Genomic DNA, 24,023 nt, shown 5'->3' with positions numbered 1-24,023 from the left:
GCCGGAAAGTTTCCAGCGGTGTTCGATACGATTCGCGTCGTAACGCCGTCGCTGGATCGTGAAAATGAAAACGGGACGAATCATTCTCCGGGATCGTTTATCGACCATCGGTGATACCGTTTTCAATAAGAACCCTGACCGTTATTACGTCGCGCGATCGGTGGAACGGGTAGCAGACAAAAATACGAGGGTCTGATCGAACGTGTGGCGGCCATTTTACACCGAGGGTACGGAAACCGTAAGAAAGCCAATGTAAAATAATAAAAGATGGACGATCGTTTAATTTATTTCGAAATTTAGAAAACGATTTAAATCGGTTTGATCGTCGAACGAACGTGTGTTTTCGAGCACCCTCGAAAATAGAAGTCTAAGGGATTTAAATATGGGGGTACGACGAAGCTGGGAGAAGATCCTGCACGACCTATCCATTTGCTAGAAAATCGTTAGTTCAAGAACTGTCTGGGCTACTCGACTGAAATGGGACGGTGCACCGTCATGCATAAATCACATGCGACGTACAGCGCCTAATGGAATTTCTTCCAATAATTCATGCAATTGATTACCCAAGGAATTGACGTAAGACTCACTCGTTAATCTCTTATCTAGGGAAATACGTTCGATCGCGTCGTGACCAATTAGTTGCGTCTATCCACCGAGAAATATAGTTACGATGTGCAAGGAACAAAAGGAAATATTAAAAGTTTTTGAAACGACCACGCGTTGGAGGAAATATAATGAGAATTTACCGGCAAAGAGAAACATTTTTTCAAATAGAAAGAAAGGTGGATATGTTGGTAGCAGTCTCGGAACACAAAGACACGTTTACTTTATGCGTGTGCCAAATTCTATGAAGTTCGGCGCGAGGTTCATTAGTCTCGGGAGTTTTTAGAGAAGCTAGGAAAAAGTAGTTTTTAGAAAAAAGTGCATTAAAGCCGGACACAGTGACACGCGACGGCTCCATTCGCAACTGTACATTATACAAGGCGGCTCGCATAACTTGGCCATCCCGAATGGGCTCCTAAATTATGCGTTCTGCGAAAAAATGTTTTATAGAAAATTATTCGGGGAGGAGAATTAGCTTGATTACGTCGCGAGCCTAAATTAAATTCGAGAGACGATGGCGGCGCTGGAAAAAGTGCATTAAGAAATATTCTGTAATCATGTGCAAAATCAATTACGTTTCTCTCGAGTGTATTTGCACTTGGAACATCTTTTATTTAACGGGATCAGGCGGTTTTCTGCTCGATATGCATTCAATTATTAAAGAGCGCAGCTTTTCGATGGAAGCATTTTTCTAAAAATAGAATATGCCCTTTGGTAATAGCTTTAAAGAATCAGTTCAGGTATTTAACAATGGTACGAATTTTAAAACCGAATTCCAAGTTCAACTAACATAGTTGGGAAACAACTAACTTAACCAGAATCACAGGCAGCGCTACTCTGTAATTCGCACGAATGCTTCGAACGTACTGCGTAATATTCAGTGAATATTATACGATTAGGAAATTTCAGATGTCGCGGAACAATTTCTGCGCGAGTTATCGAACCACTCAGCCCTCAATTAGACCCTGTCCCTTTAGATATTGTACAGTTACACGGACTTAGGTCTTCTTAGCTACGCATGTCTCAGCATCAACATTTGGAATACGTAATACCAGTTTCAACTTATTTTCTCTGGTATCCTCAGAGTACAAGTACAATTGCAATTTTATTTACCTATTTATTTATTATAAATTTTCAAATTCCGAGCGATTGAGGCTCTCGTAGCTATCGTATATCTTGCATCGCGTGCAAGTGTCGTAAATTGTTCTCAGGGCACTTTGTAAACTTTGTTTTTATTGGCTGCTCGATCGGTCGCATTATGCAATATAGGGTCAAGGCGTCGAAAGGATTTTCCCGTAGCGTGTTTCTCAGGGCGAGACAATAACGGTCCCTCTTCGGGAAGGAGACCTTCCCGTTCTTCTTCGCGTAGTTGGAACGTCGAAGTTGATTTTCCATGGATCGATGGCGGTGTTTGGTCGCCGGCTACGGGCAGAAAAGCACGAACGTTTCTTCGTGTCTGTAGCGCGGTTTAATTTCTGCTCGAATACATTTTCGCGTGGTCGGTGAAAGAGCTCTATCTACTTGTTAATAATCCGGCGGTGTAACGCGGCGTGTAAGTACATCGGCATTAATAAAGCTTATATCAATACGCGATGGCGGACGAGCAGGGGCGCGGGGTACGGTATATTCGTTCGTAAAATATACGTCGGAGGCGGAATCATTGGATACGTTTGAACGCAGAGGAATAATATTGACTCGGTGAAATTGCGAAAGTCGTCGGTTAATTACAGACCTCGACCGCGAAACGCAACGAAGAACGCCACTGGCCGCTCTCGATGAATCGAACGTCTCTTGGGGGGGCAAGGGGGAAAGAAACGATGCTGAAATAAAACACCGTTGAGAATCGTGGAAAAATATAATTTTTTTATGCAAACATATACGTTTCGATAAAAATACTAAAATAGTGGTCTGTTTAACGGGGAGAACCCGTTCCGGGGCGAATCGAACGCTCGATCCCGTGGAAAAGGTGGATCGGAGCGGAAACGAAACGCCAGAGAACGATTATCGCGATTACACGACGAGAGAACGTGTCGCGCTGAACGATCATCGGCAGTGCAGAACAGGCTGCTGGGGAATCGTATCCCCGAGAATTATTCGAACGTCAGAATGCCCTGTGAAATTTATCTTGGACTGGCAATAGGCAGTCGAGCGCGACGCAAGTGGAAATATATAGTTGGAAAATACCGGCGCGCCTAGTACGGAGCGACGACAAAATAGCCCGATTAAGAGGCTATAACACTACGCGGAAAAATATATGTTTCCCTACCCCTGGTGGAACGACGTTATTGGCAGTCGCCCTGTCGAGCCTCAGAAACGCGAAAATTCTCGATTGAGTCCCTACGGGGGGGAACGCAAAATCGAACGTTCTTGTTTCGTGGTTTCAGACGCATATATTCTATCGAATTTTAATAATATTTTAAGAATGCAGTTTACCAACACTTACCCTCTGATTAATCGAGACGTCGAGTTCATGCAAAAGCCTAAGATCGCGTCTTGTTCCTGGTATCGTTCCTCCGGGTACTATATTATTTCGCTGACTATGCGCGCTTTCCGGTCGATATCGCGATCGAACGAGCAATCGAATTCTACGGTCACATTCGTTTCCCCACGTTACGGCAGCCCCCGCGACGGAGATCTCGAATTATCGGGCTCGAATTTATAATATTATCGGAAAACACTCCGACTTACCCGGAAATCCTTGCGCCTCTTATCGCGAGAATGTATTGCTCCGAGGGATGCCCCCTTGGACACCGAAACATACGTACAACCGAGTGCAGCGAGCCACAGAGCTGTCGATGCAACAATTTTATAATTATTCTTCACTTCAATCACAGATCGACCAAATTACCAGAGCTTGGCCCCACGGCCTTCGAAAAATTCATTTATCTATTTATATCAATGACTGATATTTTTAATTCTATTAAATTTCGCTTCGGTCTCGTTGAAATAAATTACCAGAGTTTGGTTTCACGACCCTTGAAAAATTGATGTATCCATTTATACCAGTGACCAATATTTTTAATTATATTATATTTTATTTCAATCACGTCGATATAAATTACCCGAGTTTGGCCTCACGACCCTCAAAGTATATTTACCAAATTTCTACGTAATAGTCCCGCCGTGAACGATGTTGTTTACAATAAAAAGTAGTTTCTCGAGAGCAAAACTTACGGGGGTGGAGAAGGAGTATGGATCACCCGGTATGCGCCCATAACGACACCCGGGCGCCGTCGAAATTAGATGCGAGAGAACGGCCGACGGACTTGGCATCGGACGAGTCATAAACATACTTCGAAGTTATCCCGTTCCTCGATTCAATTTACGGTTCGGTTGCCTCGCAGAAGTTCCGTCTGGCGTGCTGCCACAATGGCAATATGTCCGGCCCTTTTTTCCGCCCCCTCGTCCTCTCCAGTGTCAGTTCTTCCGTCCTAGGCAAATACGGCCGAAGCTTATCTCGGGGACGCGCGCTGCAAAAATCCACTCCCGTGGAGACGAGGACGCCCTGACCACGTTCAACCCTCGCCGTTTTCGACCCTCTCGCGCGGCCCGTCTGCGAATAAAGCGATCCAGAGGCGTGACCTGGAATTTGTCCGACTTTGGAAAGAGAGATCCCCCTGATAAGTAGTTTTAAATCTGGCTGGCGACGCGTTGTCATAAATTTCCCCGTTTTTAATAGGCGCGCGATGTTTCATCGGTGTCTCGCGGAATACTCTGTAAATAACGGTCCGACGATTAATTTATGGGGGCCACATTGCTGCTGAGGAAGCTGAATAAAAGATCAGCGAGCGAGAGTACGCGAACCGGAAGTCAGTTTTGAGGCACGGAAGAAAGGCTAATGGTGCCTGATGGGAGAGTCTCGAGATTCCTCGCAGGAACGACCGGAAGGGTTCGAGAAAAAATGGATATCTAGTATTTAGATAACTGCACGGAAAAATACCAGTTTTTCTGTCCCCGCTATTTTCAAATTCCAACCCCAGAACGAATCGTTCAATTTATCGTAGATCGAGCTTCCGAAGTTTTAAGGTAGAATTCCGAGTGCACAGTTATGTTAGCAGTGAAAATACTCTTCAAGACCGTTTACTTCAAACTCGAATTGCCTACCAGTGCACTATGGTCGAGAGCTTGTTCCTTTAAAATATCCTGAAACGTATTTAAATCTTTAATCAAGCTTCCATGGGTGCTCGACCGATCCATAATCACTTTCTCGGAAGCGAGAACAGAAATCTTAGTTGTTGGGAGCGTAGTAAAAATTTGTCAAGTAATTCCGTTGCGTGAACGGGGAACAAACGAGGCTTTATCGCGTTAATTTGTGGCGGAGATAGCGTATTCGTGTCATCGGCAACCACGGTGTGTATCGGGGGAATTAATGGCCGAAACGACTCTCGACTGACTCGGAAAGAAATCGTTATCGTCCACGAGCATGGCCGTTAATTAAAAGAGCAAGCGTCGGTCCGTCGAGCGGAGGCTCTCGCGCGTATATTAAGTTATCCAGTTAAAAACGATCCATGGATCGTGCTCGCGCTGTTGCGTGGCCACGTTCGAGCGCGGCGTTCATCAATCACGATGCTTCTCGGATACGTTATCGACGGGAAAATTGAGCGCGAGTAGCCCACGTCGGTGAAACCTTTATTTTTTCGCGGCGTTGTACGCACGACGGTCGATTATAATCGCGAATCGATCTTAAACGCGTCCACGTCGAATACAACAGCCAACGATGCATCGATAATATCACCGGCACGATCGAATGGACGACCATTAATATTAGATTCTTGGCAATTTTCTGGGTAGACCCCGAGGTTCCGCAAACCTCGTTAGAAATAAATTCCCTTAATCGAAACGGACGTCGATGGAACTTTTGTATTTTTCGTTCGGATTGCTCGTGGTTGAAACAGACGGGGAACGATCGGTAGAAATTATAATATAAATTAGAACGACGTCGACTTTGGACTATCGCTGGTAAAACCGTTGCTAATCGAGCGCAATAAGAACCGTGACAAATTTAAATTTATATTATGTCGATAGTCTAATGCACGCTCGGCATTGCTTTCAAGTATTCGGCTACCTCTTTATCTCGTTTATTCTCGATTACGAATCCCGTCCGCCATCCTGTTCGCGTCGGCTCGTTTGAGTTCGACCATCGAAGATAAGCAAATTACTGTACTCTTTCGTGGCAAGATTCTAGTTTACTTGGACGATTAGGCCAGGTAAATTGGTTTTAGTAACTTTATCTTTAAATTTCCCTGGTTATTTGTTCGTTCGCGTATTAATTAATACTCGAGGTATCAAAATACCACGAAGTCTGGATTATACGATCTCGATGCTCGAAGCGGTTCAGAAAAATCTCTTCCGGTGAATCAGTGGACGATCGATCTTTGGGAAACGATTAGTCAGCTGTTTTTCCGAGTACGTTCCTCCGCGGCGACGTACTATGCGTCATCGCGGGCGTACGTTTCTATTATCGTGTTCGAGTAAATGTTCGTCCGTGGATTTATCTAGCAACATTTCCGGAACGATCGTTTTTAATGGTACCGCGCGGGACCATTTCTCCGCGGCGCCGTCGACTTCGGGAACGGGTAAAAACACCGAGAAAGGGGAAGGGGTTAAGGGAGTCGGAGAAACAGTTTTCAAAGAAAACATCGGGAACAAGAGGAAGTCGTCGTGGACAATAAGCAGTTTGAAAATTTAAACTGTACGAAACCTTCGAGTGTCGCGAAGCTAACATTAAGCCGGGGAAACGTTGTCGCTTGAAGTTTCTGTAATATTTAAGAGGAAGCCGGGCTCGGCTGAATCCGCGATATTTTTCCCAGAGACAACATGATTTCTCGAGGAAAGCGGAGAAGTTCCCTGGGAAAATTCTCGGTCGCGAGGCGGGCTCCGCCGTGGACTCGAAAGTACGGAGGGATGAAATGTCGCCGTGGAAGTATTTTTCTCTCGATATTCGCGGCGGGAAGTCGTCAGAACCCTCGGTGCCCGTGCCAGCTACCTAACAAGCAGCGTTAACTCGAATTTTCTCCCGGGCTTAAGTGGCCAGCCGTGTTAATTTCAACAGGGGGATCGATTTTTCCTTTTCTCCGCGTTACCTCGAAGACTATCTTAAAGATTCGGATAACGTTTTCCTTATAGAATCCACGGTTTTTAGCCCCGGAGTGCTCGGTTTTTCCCTCGGAAGGGCGCGAGAGGGGTCGGTGCAGGTTCTTGCGGCGAAGACATTAAGCGAGATTAGAAAGAGGCGCGTCTCTATTAAGCTAACAGTGATCGTGGCGCGATGTCGTTACCCGGGGTCGTTACTTTCGGGTAATTACTCGACGTTTCGACGCGGTTCATCGACTCCGGGGGCCCGTTGATACCGATAGCTGGACGATTTCCGTCGTGGACCGTGCTCGATATTCAGCGAGAGCGACAGCAACAAACTTCGGAGGCCTCCGCCAAGGATCGATCCATTAATACGGTACATTAGAAAATCAATTATGCCGCAGTCTCGCTTAATCTCGTGTCCGAGGATTTCCCCGGTAACCTTCCAGCGTAGGAGAGGCTCTTGTCGCCGAGAGCTGACGGTTCTCACCCATTCGGGCGAAAAAGAGGAGCGCGATGGGTGGTCCGGGGACTTAACCTCCCTTCTTCCATTATCCTATACATTTTTACGATCTAGCAGGAGTCGCGCAGGCGTCGTTACACTCTTACAAAAATAGAACAAATCGTTTCCCCCTTGCAGCTTACGTTAAGCAAAATGGGCATTAGCAATTGCATTTTTTATAACAGTGCTAGATAAACTATTTGACATAAAGTACATAAAAGATAGAAGCTCATGGATACCTATAAAAAAGTATTACACAACATTACCGAACAGCGTCAAAGAAATTTAGTAAAAATGAACAACAAATTCTTCCAAATCGTTCTGGAAAAATTATTTCTGATTGCAGGGGTCCATCGCAATCATTTTTGGTGGATAGACATACCCCCGAAATCCTACGCATTTGCGAGGAAAAAATTCTTCACCGAAAGTACAATGTCTGATCATGAATGATGATTCCCCTGAAGTTCGGCGAAATTGAAAAGTTTCAAATCGTTCTAAAAAAATTATTTTTAGCTAGGGGGGTCGATTACAATCATTTTTGGTCAATAGACATACCCCCGAAACCCTACGCAGTTTCGAGAAAAAAATTCCTTACCGAAAATCTAATGCGAAAATTTCATGCGTACGTTTAAAATGTCATAACTCCTGAACGGATCGGAGGATTTTAATGTATCAAAATGCAAACTACGCGTATTTTAGTGAAGAATGTGTAGAACTTCTAAGAATACTGGAAAACTTCCTAGTTCCTCGGTTAAAACATATACACTAATATACATTTCTGACATTTGATCGTTACCAAATGCATCCAAATTGTGCTGGCAGTTTTATAATATTTAAAAATTCATCGATTCCGTCTTCCCTGGCCAAAACGAAGAATATAAAAATCCTCGAGACGACCTTTTACGAGAATTAGTAACTTAGTCTTCGTCACGTCGTATCGCGGAATATTTTTTTCTCTACGGTGTAATTTTTCATACAAGACCGGAGCGTTTTAATGGGAAACGATGCACAGGATCGATGGGGAGCCGGTTCGAAAATATCGACGATATTCATAAGGATTAATTTCAATTAAGGCTAGCTGGCGCCGTGAACCACGGAGGCCATCGGTGCAGCGTCGCAAGTTCAGTTCCCCTGTCGCTCTGCGTACCCCTTGGTCCCCATATCTCTCCGTCTACATCGTGGCGCTCAAACTTGGAAGATCCAACAGGCTGAGTGCATCATTACGGATTAATATCCCCGCCGAGGAAGCACGTAACCTGGCGCTACCGTTCCTCGTTATCACCGTCGGTTTCGCCGAACGAAATGTCACCGTACGGTTTCCATCGGTTCGGTCTCGGTCACTTTTCAGCTCGAATTAAACGGAAACGATCCGTATTGCCACCGCCGTTATTCGGTACCATAGCCGCGGGCGTCAGTTTCAACTTGGACGCGTAATTTTTCGAAACGTTCCCGGTGGATATTTTCCACCGAAGGAGCGATCGGAGCCGTGTATATTCTTTTTTTCTTTTTTTTTTCGTCGAATAGTTCGGATACTTCGATCAACTTCCTTGATAGACTCTGTCAGAACTTCCGAGATCGGCTGCCGGACTTAATATCTCGTCGGTTGGGAAGTTTAAAAACTACGGCGGAGCGAAAATCTGAATTAAAAAAGAAACTTCGTTGAACGCACCGGATGCTCGTACGGGGGGATGTTTCTGGTCCCATGCTTTCGTTCTGTTTTCCTTTTTTGCGCACGTCTCCTCGCATTTTCAACTTTTTCATTCTCTACGGGTCTCCTATACTGGCTCGAAAATTAACGGATTTAAAGCACGAGTATGGAGGTATAAATGAAACGTGAAATAATTAAATCAGAACGAGAATCGAAGAATCAACGCTCGTTCCAAGCTTCCAGTAGTAATGTAACAAAGAAGGTGTTCGTAGAAGGATAAAGATTTGAATATTGAGTTATCACGCGGCCGGAACTTATATCGAACGACGTAATCGCATAAACGGAGGACGACTCGACTGGAAACACGCATAGAAGACGTATAATCGTATCTGTTGATTGCTACATTACACAACTTTGGCCCCCTCACCGAGCGGTATAACTTTTCTGCTATGCTATTCCACTCGACACACTCGGCAGGTTGTCTTCGCTCTTTCTATAATAGTATACTGCGCCCGTCGTTCCCAACAATCTGTCCTTGGACCTCTTTTGATACTTACGTAAGCGCCTCGACACGTGTTTGCAATAACTGTCAAGTATAAACGATGCATCTAGTAATTGGGACGAGCTATAACTCTGTTCAAAGTCAAGTTAGGAGAAAACGACGCAGGATATTCCGCATCGCTCAACCAACTCTATCGTGCCACAAATTGAACTTGTAATTTAAAGTAACTTCCAAGCTAAAGTCTATCGTGTGTCCTCAATAGATCGGAGGTCTCGTTCTGATTCGTTGATCAATCCAGCGAGTTACCTCGAGATGCTTGACAAAGTCTCCTTCTCGAGCAACGTCTTGCTCTTTCCCGTCTCGAAAATCGTCGAAGCAAGCAACAAGTAATCCGGTCGACGTTCTTGAGATTCCCGTTTTCGAAAGTTGAAAAATGATTGATAACTGACAGCCGACGAGAGCCCCCCTATGGCCAATCAATCACGAAGGCAAGAGAGCTTATCTTTCCTCGCAACCAAGTCGGTAGAAACTCTCATACACGAGAGCTTATCTTTTTATGGGCGAACGTGTAGTTGCGCCCCCATATCGACGCATCGTAACATTCATCCTTCATTTTCTAGCTTACATAAATACATACTGTACATAAATTCTATTTTTAAAGACTACAACATACAGCTGCCCCCCCCCTTGACGTACGATTTAATATAATTTTTCAAACGTATACTGTTCAATTTTAAATTTGTTCGTACTAAAAGTGGCCATAAAAAAGAACAGATTTTTATGAGAAACTCGTGAATGTAAAAATTACTTGATGATGAGTGAATAGCCTCATGATTGTGAAACTTGTTAAGAATTTGTAACGAGTCAGATTCAAGGGGTTAAAGACGATGGTAGAATATTCGTTGCCCTGAAAATTTGTCGTCTTCCCAGGACGCTCGAGTCGCATTCGCGATTCCCAGGAACGTACGACGAGCGCGTTAATAAATCGAATAAGATCGTTAAATAAAACGTTAAATAAAAAGGGAAGTATCTCCCTCCGCGGAAGGCAGCGGTACCTAGCGAAACGTTTCCCTCCATCCTGCCACGGTCCGTCCTCGCTGTCGCGTATGAATGTAAAATATTCAGCGTCGTCTAGTTCCCGGTGACGGGGCAGTATTCCCTCCAGACAGCGTGTAACGTCGGCGTAACTCTCGTTATCGTCGTCGCCGCTAACGTTGGAGAGTTTCCCACCGGCGGGGCCCTCGTCAGCGACGTCGTCGACGTTCCTCCACATGCAACCAGGTTGGCTGCGTGTCACCTCCGAGGACGCATGCCGCAAGCATCGAGCCGCGCGTGCGCTCCAGGTTGTCCCTCGCGCGCTCCACGCCTGCCGAAACGGTTCCGAACGCGTTCAAAATTTCACGACGAGCCTCGCTACCGCGGCCAGGACGCGTCCCGGACCGAAGGTAAAGGACAAGGCGTCCCCGCCGCGAACGCGGGCCAAATATTTGCTAATGGCAAACGTTTACCCTTCGGCAGAGCAAAACCTAAGCTCCGAAGACATATCGCGCTTAAGGCAGTGCTATTATACGAGCAAACGTCTGCTCGGGTCTGTTTGATATTCCCCGACGTCCGAGAAGACGCTCGCCTTCTTAGTTCGGCGTCTTCGGGGCTCGTTAATCCTCATTCTTGCGCGAATCCGGAAAAACGGGACGACGTTCAAGCGTCGTGCTGCGAGAAATTAATTCCGAAAGATGCGAGATCAGCGGAAAAGTCTTGATAAATATGGCAATGCGATTACGAGAAATAGTCTTAAACTTTCACTGTCTTTCGTGATAATTCCCATAAATTTTCTGCACAGATCGCATGTCTGCGGAGGCCAGCCTAAGGGGAGAGGTCCAGCGATCGTCGGACGGGGTTTCGAGTCGTCGAAAGAGGCGCCGCACAGGGCACCTGTCGATCGAACTCGATACTCGTGCTCGATAGGACGCGGGTCGTTCGAAAATTCATCGAGGCCGTCGTTCCAGTTCCGTCGATCCCCGCGGAAGCGTTAATCCGAGCAGCGGGTCGCCGTTTCTGCGTCTTGGAGGGCGCACGTCGTAGAGGTCTCTGCACCCACGGCCTTCGTTAACCCTCACTTACGTCCTTTCGTATTATACGTACTTACCGAACGTTTCACGAGGATGCATTCCCTGCAGAAGTGCAGGGCGCATGCGCCAACGCACCGAGACTCGCTCTCCCTCCCCTCCTAGGACCGCGTTCCCCGTTCGGTTCGTATCGTCGTACCCCTTGCCGTCTCTTCCCCCACCCCAGGTGCAGCCCGCCACGCGACCGTAGCCCCCACCAGAAGCGTGAGCGTGTGTCACGCTCCGGGTAGCTCGGTGCGTGCCTATTAGAAGGAGGGGGTAAGGGGCGCGTGTGCCCTACGAGAGAGATGGTGGGGGCGGACTGTGCGGTCGGTGGTGGGGATGCAAGTACGCTCGACAGAGAACTCGCCACTAGTTTCGTATCAACTCTCGCGCGAGTCGGATGTCGGGTGATCCGCGTTAGGCTCGCTCGCTCGCTCGTCGACGTCCCCGCTCGGAAAACGATTGAGTCTCGGTGGCACCGACCAGGCGAGAGCCAATTTGCCCGCGAACGAACCGAATATCGCGTTCATCGACGATCGCGGGTGCCCGATCGTGTTCCCGTCGCCGGAACACGCGCGAGTGCCGTATAAGCCGTGTGCTACGATACGCGAATGCCGTGATGCTGCACGCTGCCGGACGAAGATCGTCGAGGCTGCTCGTCATCCTCTCGATCGCTTCCTCCTGACAGTTGTGAGCCTCGTGCGTCGTCCTCGCCGATGAGATAGTGGTGATCTCGGGACGATGTCGTCGCAGTGATAGTGGATACGGAGACCTGTCCTCGGGTACCGGCGGATGGAACGCGGGATTACCTCCTGGAGAAGTGGCACTCGACGTTCACGCGACCATCGTTCGCGCCTAGCCAGAGAGTGAGTGATATAACGGATAGTGGCGACTGAATATTACGCACGTGCGACGGGCTATCGGGCCAACGAAGACGGTGGCTAATATCGCGGGATTATATCGAAGTGTCCGGTGAACCTGGTGCCTGTTACCGCCCGATCGTGGCTACCTGTGCAATGTTGATATAGTGCGTTCGGTTGATTTTTAAGTGACGATGCACGGATTCCTTGTGGCGGACACCATGGATTTCTCTATTTTCGACGCGGTCTCTACGCGGCGCTCGTCCGTCAGGGATAACACGGATCCTGCGAGGAGCCAGTTCAACCTACGCAAAACGATCAGGTCAGTCCGCAAGCTTTTTTAAATAGCGTTTAAAGTGACGCTGGCGTCCGGTGAAAAGTTTTACGCGGGAGCAGCCGAGTGGCCGAGCCTTTTTCAGTGAACGTTTTAGGGTAGTTTCTGAAAAGAGTTTCCGTTCGATGGGTGCAGCAACCTCGACGGACGACTCCCGTGACTCGAGGGGCATGTGGGCGTAGAAAAGTCCGGAGCAACAAACCACCGGCGGTCCGCGTGTTTACATGCACGTGTTAACGCTCGACGTGGCAGAGAAAAGAACGTACTAGCACGCGAAGCGTTGGGGTGGGGGGAGAAAAACTAAAAAGTTGGACCGTCTAGGTGCGACGTTTAAAACCACCGCCGTTTCGATGGCGAAAATACGCGCGAACACGTTCGCCCCGGCGATGTTACGCGTGTCCGTGGCGCGCGTCTTAAATTATTCACGACGGGGATCGATATTCCACGGTCGCCGCGATACGTGACTTCGACCAGAGTACGCACACAACGCGAAGGGATTCGGTTTTCGGTGATTCCGGTACGGAGACAGCGGCCGAGATGAATGTAAGGCACGCATCGTTAAAGTATCGATCTCTCGCTGCATAGGCGGGAATTAAATGGCGCGCGAGGGAATTTAATGCCATTAGCTACGCGAAGAAATTTACGCGGTCGATATGAAAACGTTGCACCGCGTTAGATACGCCGACGACGAGACGTGCTTTAGATCGTCGTCGTGTGATTAATGGCCACGTTAATGCGCGCCACATAATTAACGAGGAAAAAGATTTGTCGAAAACGATTCGACGACGTTTCCAAACTAGGATGGTATATCGCGTTCGACAGATGTTTGGGAACGTCGAACGTCGTAAAATTTATTTTTTACTAGTACACAATACACCGTAATACGCTAAATTGTATGTAACGTGGAAGACATGAATGTCGTGATCGTGATTGTCAGGTAGGAAATGAAATCATTGAAATTTAAATCCTGAAATCCTCCGTGACACGATATTCGCTGAAACTCTTGGCTTATTCGAGCCAATGTTATACTTAGCTTCTACTATCTTCTAGAAGATACTGGAATTATACATGAAGTTACCCATTTAAGCAGTTTTTGGTAGAAATACTGGAACCTCTCGCTCCGTTTTATAATTTTGTACGGAATATACGAATCGATGGCGTATATTTTCCACGGTTAGAAAGGGAGGTCTGCAAATCTGGAAAATTTCTCGGTTACTAATTGAATAACGTCGCCAGCGGAGTGCAAAGGGTTATCGTTGAATCCCCGACTCGCCGTTTGCGCGAAGATTCGCTGTAAACGTTTGTCCTATCCGATAACTATTCAAGTATTTGCATACATTGGAATACTTAACCGAGTGTTTGGTGGGACTTTGGGCGTAGGCAGCCGCGGGAATCTAGGTTCGAAATTACCGAGGAATATGACTCCGATTTCGTGCAATGTTTCCCGATCGTTTCTCATCGCGATCTTGCACTTTCAAGTTATCGTTAATTTCGAATCAATTTGCAGTATATTCTTGCTTATTCATCTTGCTTCGCGATGATGCGTCTTCATCAAAAACGTTTACACCACGATCTGACGTTTCGACCGTCTCCTCTGGTCCTCTTCAAACATGGTGTACGTCTCACTAATCCCCTGTAACTATTATAGTAAGTAGGGCACACTTTACACTAGCACAACTGCTTCGTTATCAGACGTTTTTGTCACCCTTTCCAAATTTACGCATTTCACTTTACTAATTTAATTTTCTTTGCATCTTTTGTGCGTACCTCCGAACAACAGCTTTGTTGTCACATGTTTTTGTCACCCTTTCGAAATTTATGCATCCCCCTGTGCCGATATAATTTTCTTTGCATCTTTTGTGCGCCACGGGAACATTAAACGTCCCTGTGATTAAAATGTCAATATCGCGTCGCCAGAAATTTGCATCCCCCTCGAGGGGTTTCAGGTGACAATACGAGTCTTCGATACCGTAGCAGGCGGAGAACTTGATAATTCTCCGGCAACTTCACCGAAACGAAATTTCGAGGGTGGTCTACGATATTCGAGGCAGGGATCGCGCGCGAGTTAGGGTCAATCGAAATCCAGCGATTCTCGACGGAGAGTTAATTCGACCTAATGGCGTAGGGAAGCTGGTATCTGGACGGTTTCGTTGCCTCGATAACGAATCCCGTGGGACTCTGGAAGTTTCGTTTCGGGATTGCGGTCTTTTTTCGGCAGCACCGCGTAGCTGTAAGTATCTTTTGTATCCTCGAAACGTCATAAAGCAGCGCGTTTCGTAACACGCGTAACCTACTTCGGTGATGGACAGCGATCGCGAAAACAATGAAAAAAGTTCGGACAAACATGTGCCCTATTTGGCCTTGTTTCAGAGTTATAATTAGTTTCGTGCTCCGGCAATGCACGTATAGCTGTTTACTTTCGTACCAGACTCTATTTTTTCTGACTCGGGAATCAATTTGCAATTTTTAACAGATTCTTTCCACACCGAGTCCACTGTATATTCGGGGGTGGAAAAGGATTTCCAAGAACACACCCGGTGAATTGGAACACGCTAACCCGTCCTTAATGTCCTCCAGGAAAACTGTAGCTGGCTCCAAAGGGGCGTCACCGCCCACGCTGAGGAACGTTGCTATACGGGGTTTCCGGGATGGGTCAAATTTTAATTCCGCGTAATATTAAACGACGCTTCAATGAGGGCTCTCTGTAATCTCGCCTTAAAGATACAGGATTAGAGAAAAGCGCTGAAAAAGCCGCTGGAAGCCTGGAATAATTTCGGAACAAAAGCAACACGAGGCAGCCGGTGTTCCTCGGGTGTCTCGTCGGCATGGTTCGCCGTTTTTACGCGGGGCCACGAATGTCAATGCGTCCTCTGCGTGGTGCATTTCCCTAATGCTCGAAATCCTCGTGACCTCGTGTCTCGTAATCCGAGCGTGTATTTTAATTGGCTCGCCGCGGCTACATTTTCCATGACGCGACGTGAAATAACGTCAGAGAAGATGTAACCGCGGTTTTAACTCCTTCGTTACGCGACCTCCGGTTCTCCCTCACTCTCCGTGTTTCCCTTCCAGCACCGTGAATGTGTGTATCCCGTTTTTTTTTTTTTTTTTTTTTCTGTCTTTTTACCTTTCGTACGAACGTGCATGCATGCACGCCTACACACTCGAACACGGTCGAAGCTCTCTTGGCGTTCGCGTTTCATAATCCTACGGTTTTAATCGCGCCGTTGCGAAGAAGATTCTCGACGCTACCGATACCAGCCTCCCTCACCCTCGACCCGAACGCGAAAACGAACGAACTGAACGAAGATAACCCAATTTTCGCGACCGCCGGTTTTATCGACTACCGCTCGCCCCGTCGCATTAGTCGCGCCTCTCTGCTCTATCTTGGCTCGCGCGTATTGTTTCCCCGTTCCGACGACAGCGGAAAAAGGACCACATTTTTCCAACTTCCACTCGGGTCACCGACTTTTCTAGTCGTTTCGCGAGCGTCGTTGAAAGTCGTTTTGCTCGTCACGCAGCCGGGGCCAGATTAATTCGCGTTCTACTGCGCGAGGCTGGATTGTTGGCAACCGGAGGAAAAAACACGCGATTGATTCCACGAGCCCTCGTACGCTCACGTGTTCGTTTTATTGGTCGACGATCTAAATGTGGAGGTTTCAGAGCATAGTGACAGCTGTCAACTTGAGACTCGACCAGTCGTCGATGGTTTTCGTGGTTTTCTTAAACTCGAGAATTGATTTCATCAAATTATATGCGAATTGTATTTCTGAAGATATTACGTAACAGCACGTAGTTACGGAAATACCAATACTCATGTACGGTTCGCGTATGTAAGTTCGTTCTCGACGACCGTGCTGGCGTTAATTAACGAAGTTTCGTTCAGTTTCGTACAATAACAGCGCGCAAATGGACAGGCGCGTATCAGGCGCGCATTGTCCACTCGTTAACGTTTCGAAAAGGAAAACGGGATAAAAAATACGTTGATCGTATTTTCGATGCCGAGTCTTTCGGGCGGCGCGGGCCGTACTGGTCTGTTATTCGCTTTCATCTGAAAATAATGAATTGCGTCGTGTTTTGCGCGAAAATTAACGCGACAATGGATACATCGGAGCGAACGATACCGGTCCGCGATGCTCTCGCGTCAATATTTTCATTTACAATCGAGTCTATACGACTCGCCGCAGCGAATTGTTTTCTATTTCGAATGGAATTACAAAAATAAAAAAAACGGAGAGAGTGAAGGAAAAATAGAAAAACCGGGGAACCGGGCGGGGAAAAATTGGAACGAATACACGGGAAACGCGAGGGGAATGGGATATTACCGCGACATTTTAACGGCCAACAACGACCCGTCTCGGGGTTGGAAAATTCGAACTTGGATATCCTCTCGTTTCGCGAAAGTGCCGACCGCGTTCTCCCCGAATACGATCGCGAGGAACGATACCGCGGGGCTTGAATTACTATACCAGACCGAGCCCGGGCACCGTACCAATTTCAAATCGAAAATAATCCTTTTATTTTCCCCTTCGCGGCGGATACGACGAAGGCTTTTCGAACCGAGGCTCTCTCGCGTCCCGGAAACGGGCGAAATTCTTATCCGGATACAAATTTCGAATAACAAATAAAAGGTACGCGACTGCTTCCCCCGTTGTTCGTCGAACAAAAGTACCAGGCAAGTGGAATACACGCTTTAACGAACCCAGAATTTTTAATCCCTAAGAATTCACGAAAAAAATTAGACATTTTGTTGAATTTTCTTTAGAATAAAATATACAGTGGGTTCTCGCGTATACAGCAATATACAGGGTGTTCGGCCACCCCTGGGAAAAATTTTAATAGAGGATTCTAGAGGCCAAAATAAGACGAAAATCAAGAATACCAATTTGTTGATGGAGGCTTCTTAGCAATTAAAGTCAAAAATTTCAAATCGTTCTGGAAAAATTATTTTCGGTTGCGGGGATCAATTACAATCATTTTTGGTCATTAGACATACCCCTGAAATCCTACGCATTTTCGAGAAAAAAATTCGAGTAAGTGCTGAAAGTTTTGGGTGAAAAAAAAGACTTTCGAATCGTCTTGGAAAAATTATTTTTAGCTGCAGGGGTCAATTGCAAGCATTTTTGGTCAACAGACATACCCCCGAAATCCTGCTCAGTTTCGAGAAAAAAATTCTTTTCCGAAAATATAATGTCTGACCATACCATCGATATGTTTCACTGAATTTTCATGCGAATCTTTAAAACGTCATAACTTCCGAACGACTGGGACGATTTTAATGTTTAAAAAAGCAAACTACGCGTATTTTAATGGAGAATATGTAGAAATTACAAAAATATTCAAAAAGTTGATCCTTGACCCTGCAAAATCAGAAAAACCCCATAAAAACGGTCAAATTTTCAAATAGCTATAACTCCTACAATAGTGAATATATTTCAATGAAACTTTTTCCTGAATTAGAGCTCATGGGTACCTACAAAAAAGTATTAGACAACTTTTCTGTAGGGCGCCAAACAAAATTACTAAAAATCAAAAAGTGATTTTTAAGAAAAATCGACAGGGGAGCCTAAATTTCTCGGCGAAAAAAAAATTTCAAATCGTTCTAAAAAAATTATTTTCGGTTGCGGGTGTCAATTACAATCATTTTTGGTGAATAGACATATCCCCGAAATCCTACCCATTTTCTAGAAAAAAATTCGAGAAGGTGTGAAATTTTTCGACGGAAAAAAAAAATTTCAAATCGTTCTAAAAAATATATTTTTGGCTGTAGGGATCAATTACAATCATTTTTGGTGAATAGACATATCCCCGAAATCTTGCGCATTTTCGAGAACAAAATTCAGTACGGGCAGAACTTTAAACGTTAACAACTTTTTAACAAAGCCTCCATCAACAAATTGGTATTTTTGATTTTCGTCTTATTTTGGCCTCTAGAATCCCCCATTAAAATATTTCCCAGGGGTGGCCGAATACCCTGTATAAAAGTTGACACTTGCTCCGTGGTTCGAGTGGAATGAACTGGAAAAAAAGAAAAAACTGTGCAACTGAATGTCGCAGATCGATAATTACGTGTCTCTATCATACATACACAAAATATTCACTCATTCGGGTATCGCTGCCCTGCAACACACATTTTGTAAACTAGTCTCACTTTTAAAAGTTTTATCATGCATCTGTTGTCGCGTTGGAGTGGATCGATAGTTTAACGCGATAAAATTTGAGCGGGGAATTCGTTCTGATTTGAACTTTTTCGACGTCTGAGTCGACCTGTTAATAGAAGGCGGTCGAGAGAGAGAGAGAAAAAGGAAAACACCTCGCGGTGTTTTACAACGTTGGAAGTTTGACCCGGTTCCGCGAAATTATCCTCCCATTTGGCAGCCGAGCTCCGTTTCGCCGTAAAAGCCCGCGGAAAGAAGGAAAACCGCTCGTCGTCTACGCGGGGTACGGCTTGCGTTCCGTCGGCCGGGTAGATGAAATCGTAAAGAGGCATACGTTGTCGTAAAGCTAACGGTAATACGATGCCGTGGCAATTTTTGGTTCAGACTCGTCGCGACGTTCCCATTGTCTTCGTATTTCGTGGCCTGGTTTTTATTGCGCCCCTGGCGCGCGGCGTACCGTGAAAAAGTAGAAAAAGAGAGGAACGATTCGACGAAGGAAGTTTTTCCTATTCGACCATGCGGAAAGAGAGAGAGTGAGACACTCGATGGTCGAAACTCGTAGCTAAGCGCTGCGCCGTGGAGCGTTATTAACGCGGCTTTAATTTGCCTTTACGCGTTGCGTGGTTCCGCGTTCGGTGTCGATGGAATCGCGGAAGCTACGTGTGTGCCCAGTCGGAGAAGCTTCGCGTCCGATCGGATAAACGAAATGTAACCGAAACGCATCCCCGGGGCTCGCGCGAATTATGCGCCGATTCCAACGATACGCTCTGGAAACAATCTCATCGGAACGCTCTCGAATTCCATCGAGGAGCTCGATGGAGCGAAAGAAAATGCTTCTGAATTATTTTCGGTCGGCGCGCGGCTCGAATCGGTTCTCGACAGGCCGGGAACGGGAACGAAAGTTTTCCCGCAACCCACGTCGCCTAACTTTCGTACGTCTCGCCGCGGAGACGAATGGAAATTACGCGAACCTCCCACGGTGGGATTTTTTTAAAATTACAATCGCGTACGTGTTTATTCTGCTCGGCGAAATTCTGGAAAATAGCTACTGTTTCAGTAATTTTTAATTGATTCTGTTGGAATATGGAATTTCGAGACATGTTATCGTACAGTAGACATTGTATTGGTCCCATCTAAGCATCTAAAGCGAACACGTCTTACTTTGTATGTAAAATCTTGTGAATGTACAATTGTGATTTCGTCAATTATTATTTCACCAACCAACAGATTCAGAGTGCTCTTGCAGATTGTAAAAACACGTGTCGCTAGATGTTATAATATACAACGCAGAGACATCGCGATAATGCACGTTCCAACAATAATTAAAATTGGGTATTTTTAGCTCTAACTCCGTCTTCTGTCGATATAATATAGATAACGAGTGAAAGGAGTCCCGGTTGTCGGGTATTTCCGGCCTGGAAAGGAGCTGAAACAAGGCGCGGGGGAGGCTGGCCGGATCGACGGGACTGTCGAAAACATTGACAAAGACGGGCGCGTTCGAGCGGACATTATGTTATAGTAATTCGGACGTAGAGTCGAACAGGCGGCGAACCGTGAAACGCCGGGTAGCGAGAGGGAATCGCGCTGATCTTTCGGGCCGATTTGTCGGCGTAAATTCACGACCTCGAAGGAGGTAGACGATGATATAGCGCGCGGGAGAAACGAAAGGCCGGTTCGGGGCGGGCAGCGGAGGCCACGTAACTCCGGTTGCCTGCTTTCCACCCTCTGCCTTCCACCCTTGGCCCGGCGTGCCGCTTCTCCGTCTCCCGCGGTCGATCGATTCGCTAAAAGTAAATAAAATTCGCCCCTGGCTGGCTCGGGTAGCAGCCCGCGCCAGTGTAAGTGTCAGTGTTGGGTGTAATGCAATAAATCAAGGCGTCGATGGAGAGCCGAAAGTCATCGAGCAAAGTCGGCCCACATAATTCCACGTCTCGCTTCGTGGCTCGCTGAACCGGCCAAACGTCTGTACGGTGGCCGGCTAAATTATTAGTCGCACGTGTTACGTTATTAGTTAACCCTTGCGGCCCTACCTCGAGATGGACTCCGCGTTCCACCCCGCGTCGCACTGCGGGCGGTTTCTGTCGTCAAAAAGGGAAAATTAGATTTTTAAAGTCCCCCCGCAACGAGAAATTTATTTGGTAATAGTTGAATCGAGCATTCAGACTTTTGCACCATTGACAGAATTTATTTACGAGTTACCTTCAATTTTCATTGCATCTTTTAATTATAAACTCGGTGGAATTTAATATTAATATAATATATGAGTGACAGGACATTCCACTGAAGCCCAAGGAAATTCTCGTGAATAGTTAAAGAAAATAAAGATTACGAATATTTTCGAACCGTGGTCTCGTGGAAAATGTCACGGGCGCCATCGTGTTAAATATAGAGGAGTTGCCCGTAAGGTCACGGAAATCGATCGCTTCGTTCACCCTCGGTGTTAATAAAGATGTCTGCTCCCGAGCTGTGTTTATTATCGTTTGCCACTTCGTCTACGACGAGAAGATACCCCGTTGGACTCTTTGAAGACGGAAGGAACATGCTTCCTAGTTAACAAATTTAGGGTCGTTCGAGACTGCGTAAACGTCGATCGAGAGCAGTATGAATTACGAGAGGCAATAAAGATTTGTAGTTGTGTGTGTGCAGCCGGTAGTCAAGTCGAAGGATCGTGTATTGGGAGAAGGTTGAAGTATCTCGAGAATCTTTTTATTATTTGTCAATGTCGCGCCAGGCTCATTCAGTTTGCAAGGCTCTTTTAATATTCTCGTGTTTCGCGATCGAGACTGCGCTCGATTTTCGGATCCCGTCGACGTGTTGGATGACAGAGAACGTGCTCCGTTCGAGATATATTTCGCGTGGCAAGCGAGAACAGAAGCGGTTGTTTCTTCCAATTCTTCGGGCTGTTATTCTTCCGTGACGACAACCAGCGCCGTAGATACCGCGGAATTTCCGTCGATAAATCAACCCGCGAACGGAAAGTCGAGAGTCGTCGAAAGGAGTCCTTTGCGGCGCACGGTTATATCTCGCGCGAAAGAGGGAATAAAAAGCGGTCGCGGAAGGGTCGCGGGTGTCGTGACCGCTGATACATTAACGCGGCCTTCTCGTTTGACGATAAAATAAGCCCCCTTCTGGAATATGTATTTTGGAAATCGGGTACTATAAAGGTAGAAAGCGATTAATTTTAGTCCATTTTGGAAACGGTATATATTGTATAATCAAATATTCTATAGGAAGGTAAATATTTGTTTGAATCTAGAGGAATCGATATGAGTAATAGCAAGGCATGCGGTGCATTTAAATATACAACAAATAACAGAAATTAGTAGAGACGGATAAAAGGAAGGGTGAAATCGAGAACATAATATCTAGAGTTCTCTTGGAAAATGCAATTAATATAAAAGTTAATTCCGTCCAAATAAATCAGAAATCGTTGAAACGAGGAGACGTGCTCGACCACGGAACAGAAGCGTCAACTCGTTCGTTTTTACGCCCCCTCGATCGCAATTTAATCGCGCCTTCGACGCGTCCCGGCGGCTGCGAAATTGAATCGGAAGTTCGCGAGGGGTGAAAACGTAGCCGCGGCGGCGAGGAGCGTTAATTTAGACATTTTAGGCGAGTTTAAACGCGCGGCTCTCGCTCACCCGCCAGAAACAAGTTATTTTGCGCCTGTATTAGAAGTCCCAGGCACGTCAGACGTGGTCGCGTAACAGGTGGTTCCTCGCGGAATGAAACAAAGTTTAATTTTTGGTTTGGTCGCGGATCGCTCGGGGTAGAGCAGTTCGTCACTGTCGGTTTTAATGGAATTAGGGGCCAGGAATGCCGCCCATCGACGGCAGTCGATTCCTTTTCGGGAACTGGGGACAGCTTCGAGGGCGATACCGGAGGCTACTGGAATTAGTTTCCCACAATACGGATAAATTGGAATAAAAGATTGATGGTTGTACGCGGAAAAAATGTCGCTCAGAAGGATATTGAGATCGATAGCTGCGGCGATGCTCGTTCGTGCAGTAAGACAGGCCGTGCCGGACGGAAATCATTTAGTTTCACGCGTCACTTCTATAAATTTGAAAATCTCAACTACTTAACACTCAACCTACCGACGCTTCGTGTGTACCAATTTCATTTAATTTTCATTCGATATCTTGTATACTAATTTAAATTCATTTTCAATTAAATAAACAATTTATAATCCAGTCGTATAATCAGTAGGAGTTGCTGAAACTTTTTTGGATGCATTTAGTCAAAGTAAATGTGAAAATAAACATAGAAGACAGCATAAATAATAATAGTTATTATGTTCATTGGATAGAGGATGAAATGCCCTTTAAAATGAGCGTTTGTGAGAGTCGATAGCTTTATTAGTTCCGGAGATATGAGGATTTTAATTTCAAGTCGATCGGATGAGACCGAAGCGCTTTTTTTAAGTCGCGAGATCAATGAACTTTCTTACTACGGCCTTGCAAGGTCGTTGACCGCACGTGCTCGTAGTAAATAGTAAACGTGACGTCACTCGGTCACTCGGTTAGTGGGTCAACGTGCGACAAGGAGGTCCGACGCGTCAGACGGAGACAGAGATAGTCGAATTAGAAAAATTACCTTTTACATAAATTATGATATCTCGAAAACGGAAAGTCCGATCGTCAAAAACCAAAAGCCATTTTAAAGAGGAAGGTTTGCCGCCGCTAACAGTGCCTTAATAATTAATAAAACACTAGTAGTTTTGTAACTGCACGCGTCTAAAGTTTTAGTATTTTTAATACGCGTTAATAGGCTATCGTACACGCGACGGACAGTGAGAGAGCCGGATTAAAAAAAATTACCTTTTACATAAATTGCGATATCTCGAAAACGGGAAGTTGGATCGACATAAACCAAAAGCCATTTTAAAGGGGAGGCCTTGCCGCTGCTAACAATGCCTCAATAATTAATAAAACACTAGTACTTTCGGAACTACAGGCATTCAAAGTTTTGGTATTTTTAATAAGCGTTAATAGCGTGAGACAGCGCAATTAAAAAAATTACCTTCTACATAAATTACGATATCTCCGAAACGGAAAGTCGGATCGACAAAAACCAAAAACCACTTTAAAGGGGAGGCTTTGCCGCTTCTAACAATGTCTCAATTATTAATAAAACACTAGTAGCTTCGAAACTGTGTGCGTCTAAAGTTTTACTACTTTTAATACCCATTAATAGACATTTGTAGAATTGAAAAGATTGATGAAAAACTCTTTGG

At 45.9% G+C, this 24,023-nt stretch overlaps 2 protein-coding genes across 3 annotated transcripts in view; both read left to right on the top strand.

Moving 5' to 3' along the window:
- Positions 1-11,445, top strand: part of LOC143341396 (uncharacterized) — a 179,700-nt gene extending 168,255 nt beyond the window's left edge. Inside the window, exon 7 of the mRNA XM_076764297.1 lies at positions 11,171-11,445. Within this exon, the coding sequence (XP_076620412.1) occupies positions 11,171-11,363 (193 nt within the window). The 3' untranslated portion in view covers positions 11,364-11,445. The remainder of the gene's footprint in view (positions 1-11,170) is intronic.
- Positions 11,446-11,823: 378 nt separating this feature from the next.
- LOC143341392 (irregular chiasm C-roughest protein) overlaps positions 11,824-24,023 on the top strand; it is a 251,312-nt gene continuing 239,112 nt past the window's right edge. For both annotated transcript variants that reach the window (XM_076764291.1, XM_076764290.1), the window contains exon 1: positions 11,824-12,620. In XM_076764291.1, coding sequence (XP_076620406.1) covers positions 12,493-12,620 — 128 coding nt within the window. In that variant the 5' untranslated portion in view covers positions 11,824-12,492. The remainder of the gene's footprint in view (positions 12,621-24,023) is intronic.

Source organism: Colletes latitarsis, chromosome 4 (genome assembly GCF_051014445.1).
Source record: "Colletes latitarsis isolate SP2378_abdomen chromosome 4, iyColLati1, whole genome shotgun sequence".
In the NCBI taxonomy this organism is placed as follows: Eukaryota; Metazoa; Arthropoda; class Insecta; order Hymenoptera; family Colletidae; genus Colletes; species Colletes latitarsis.
The sequence above is the reverse complement of the archived record's forward strand: the minus strand, read 5'-3'. Positions and strand labels throughout refer to the sequence as shown.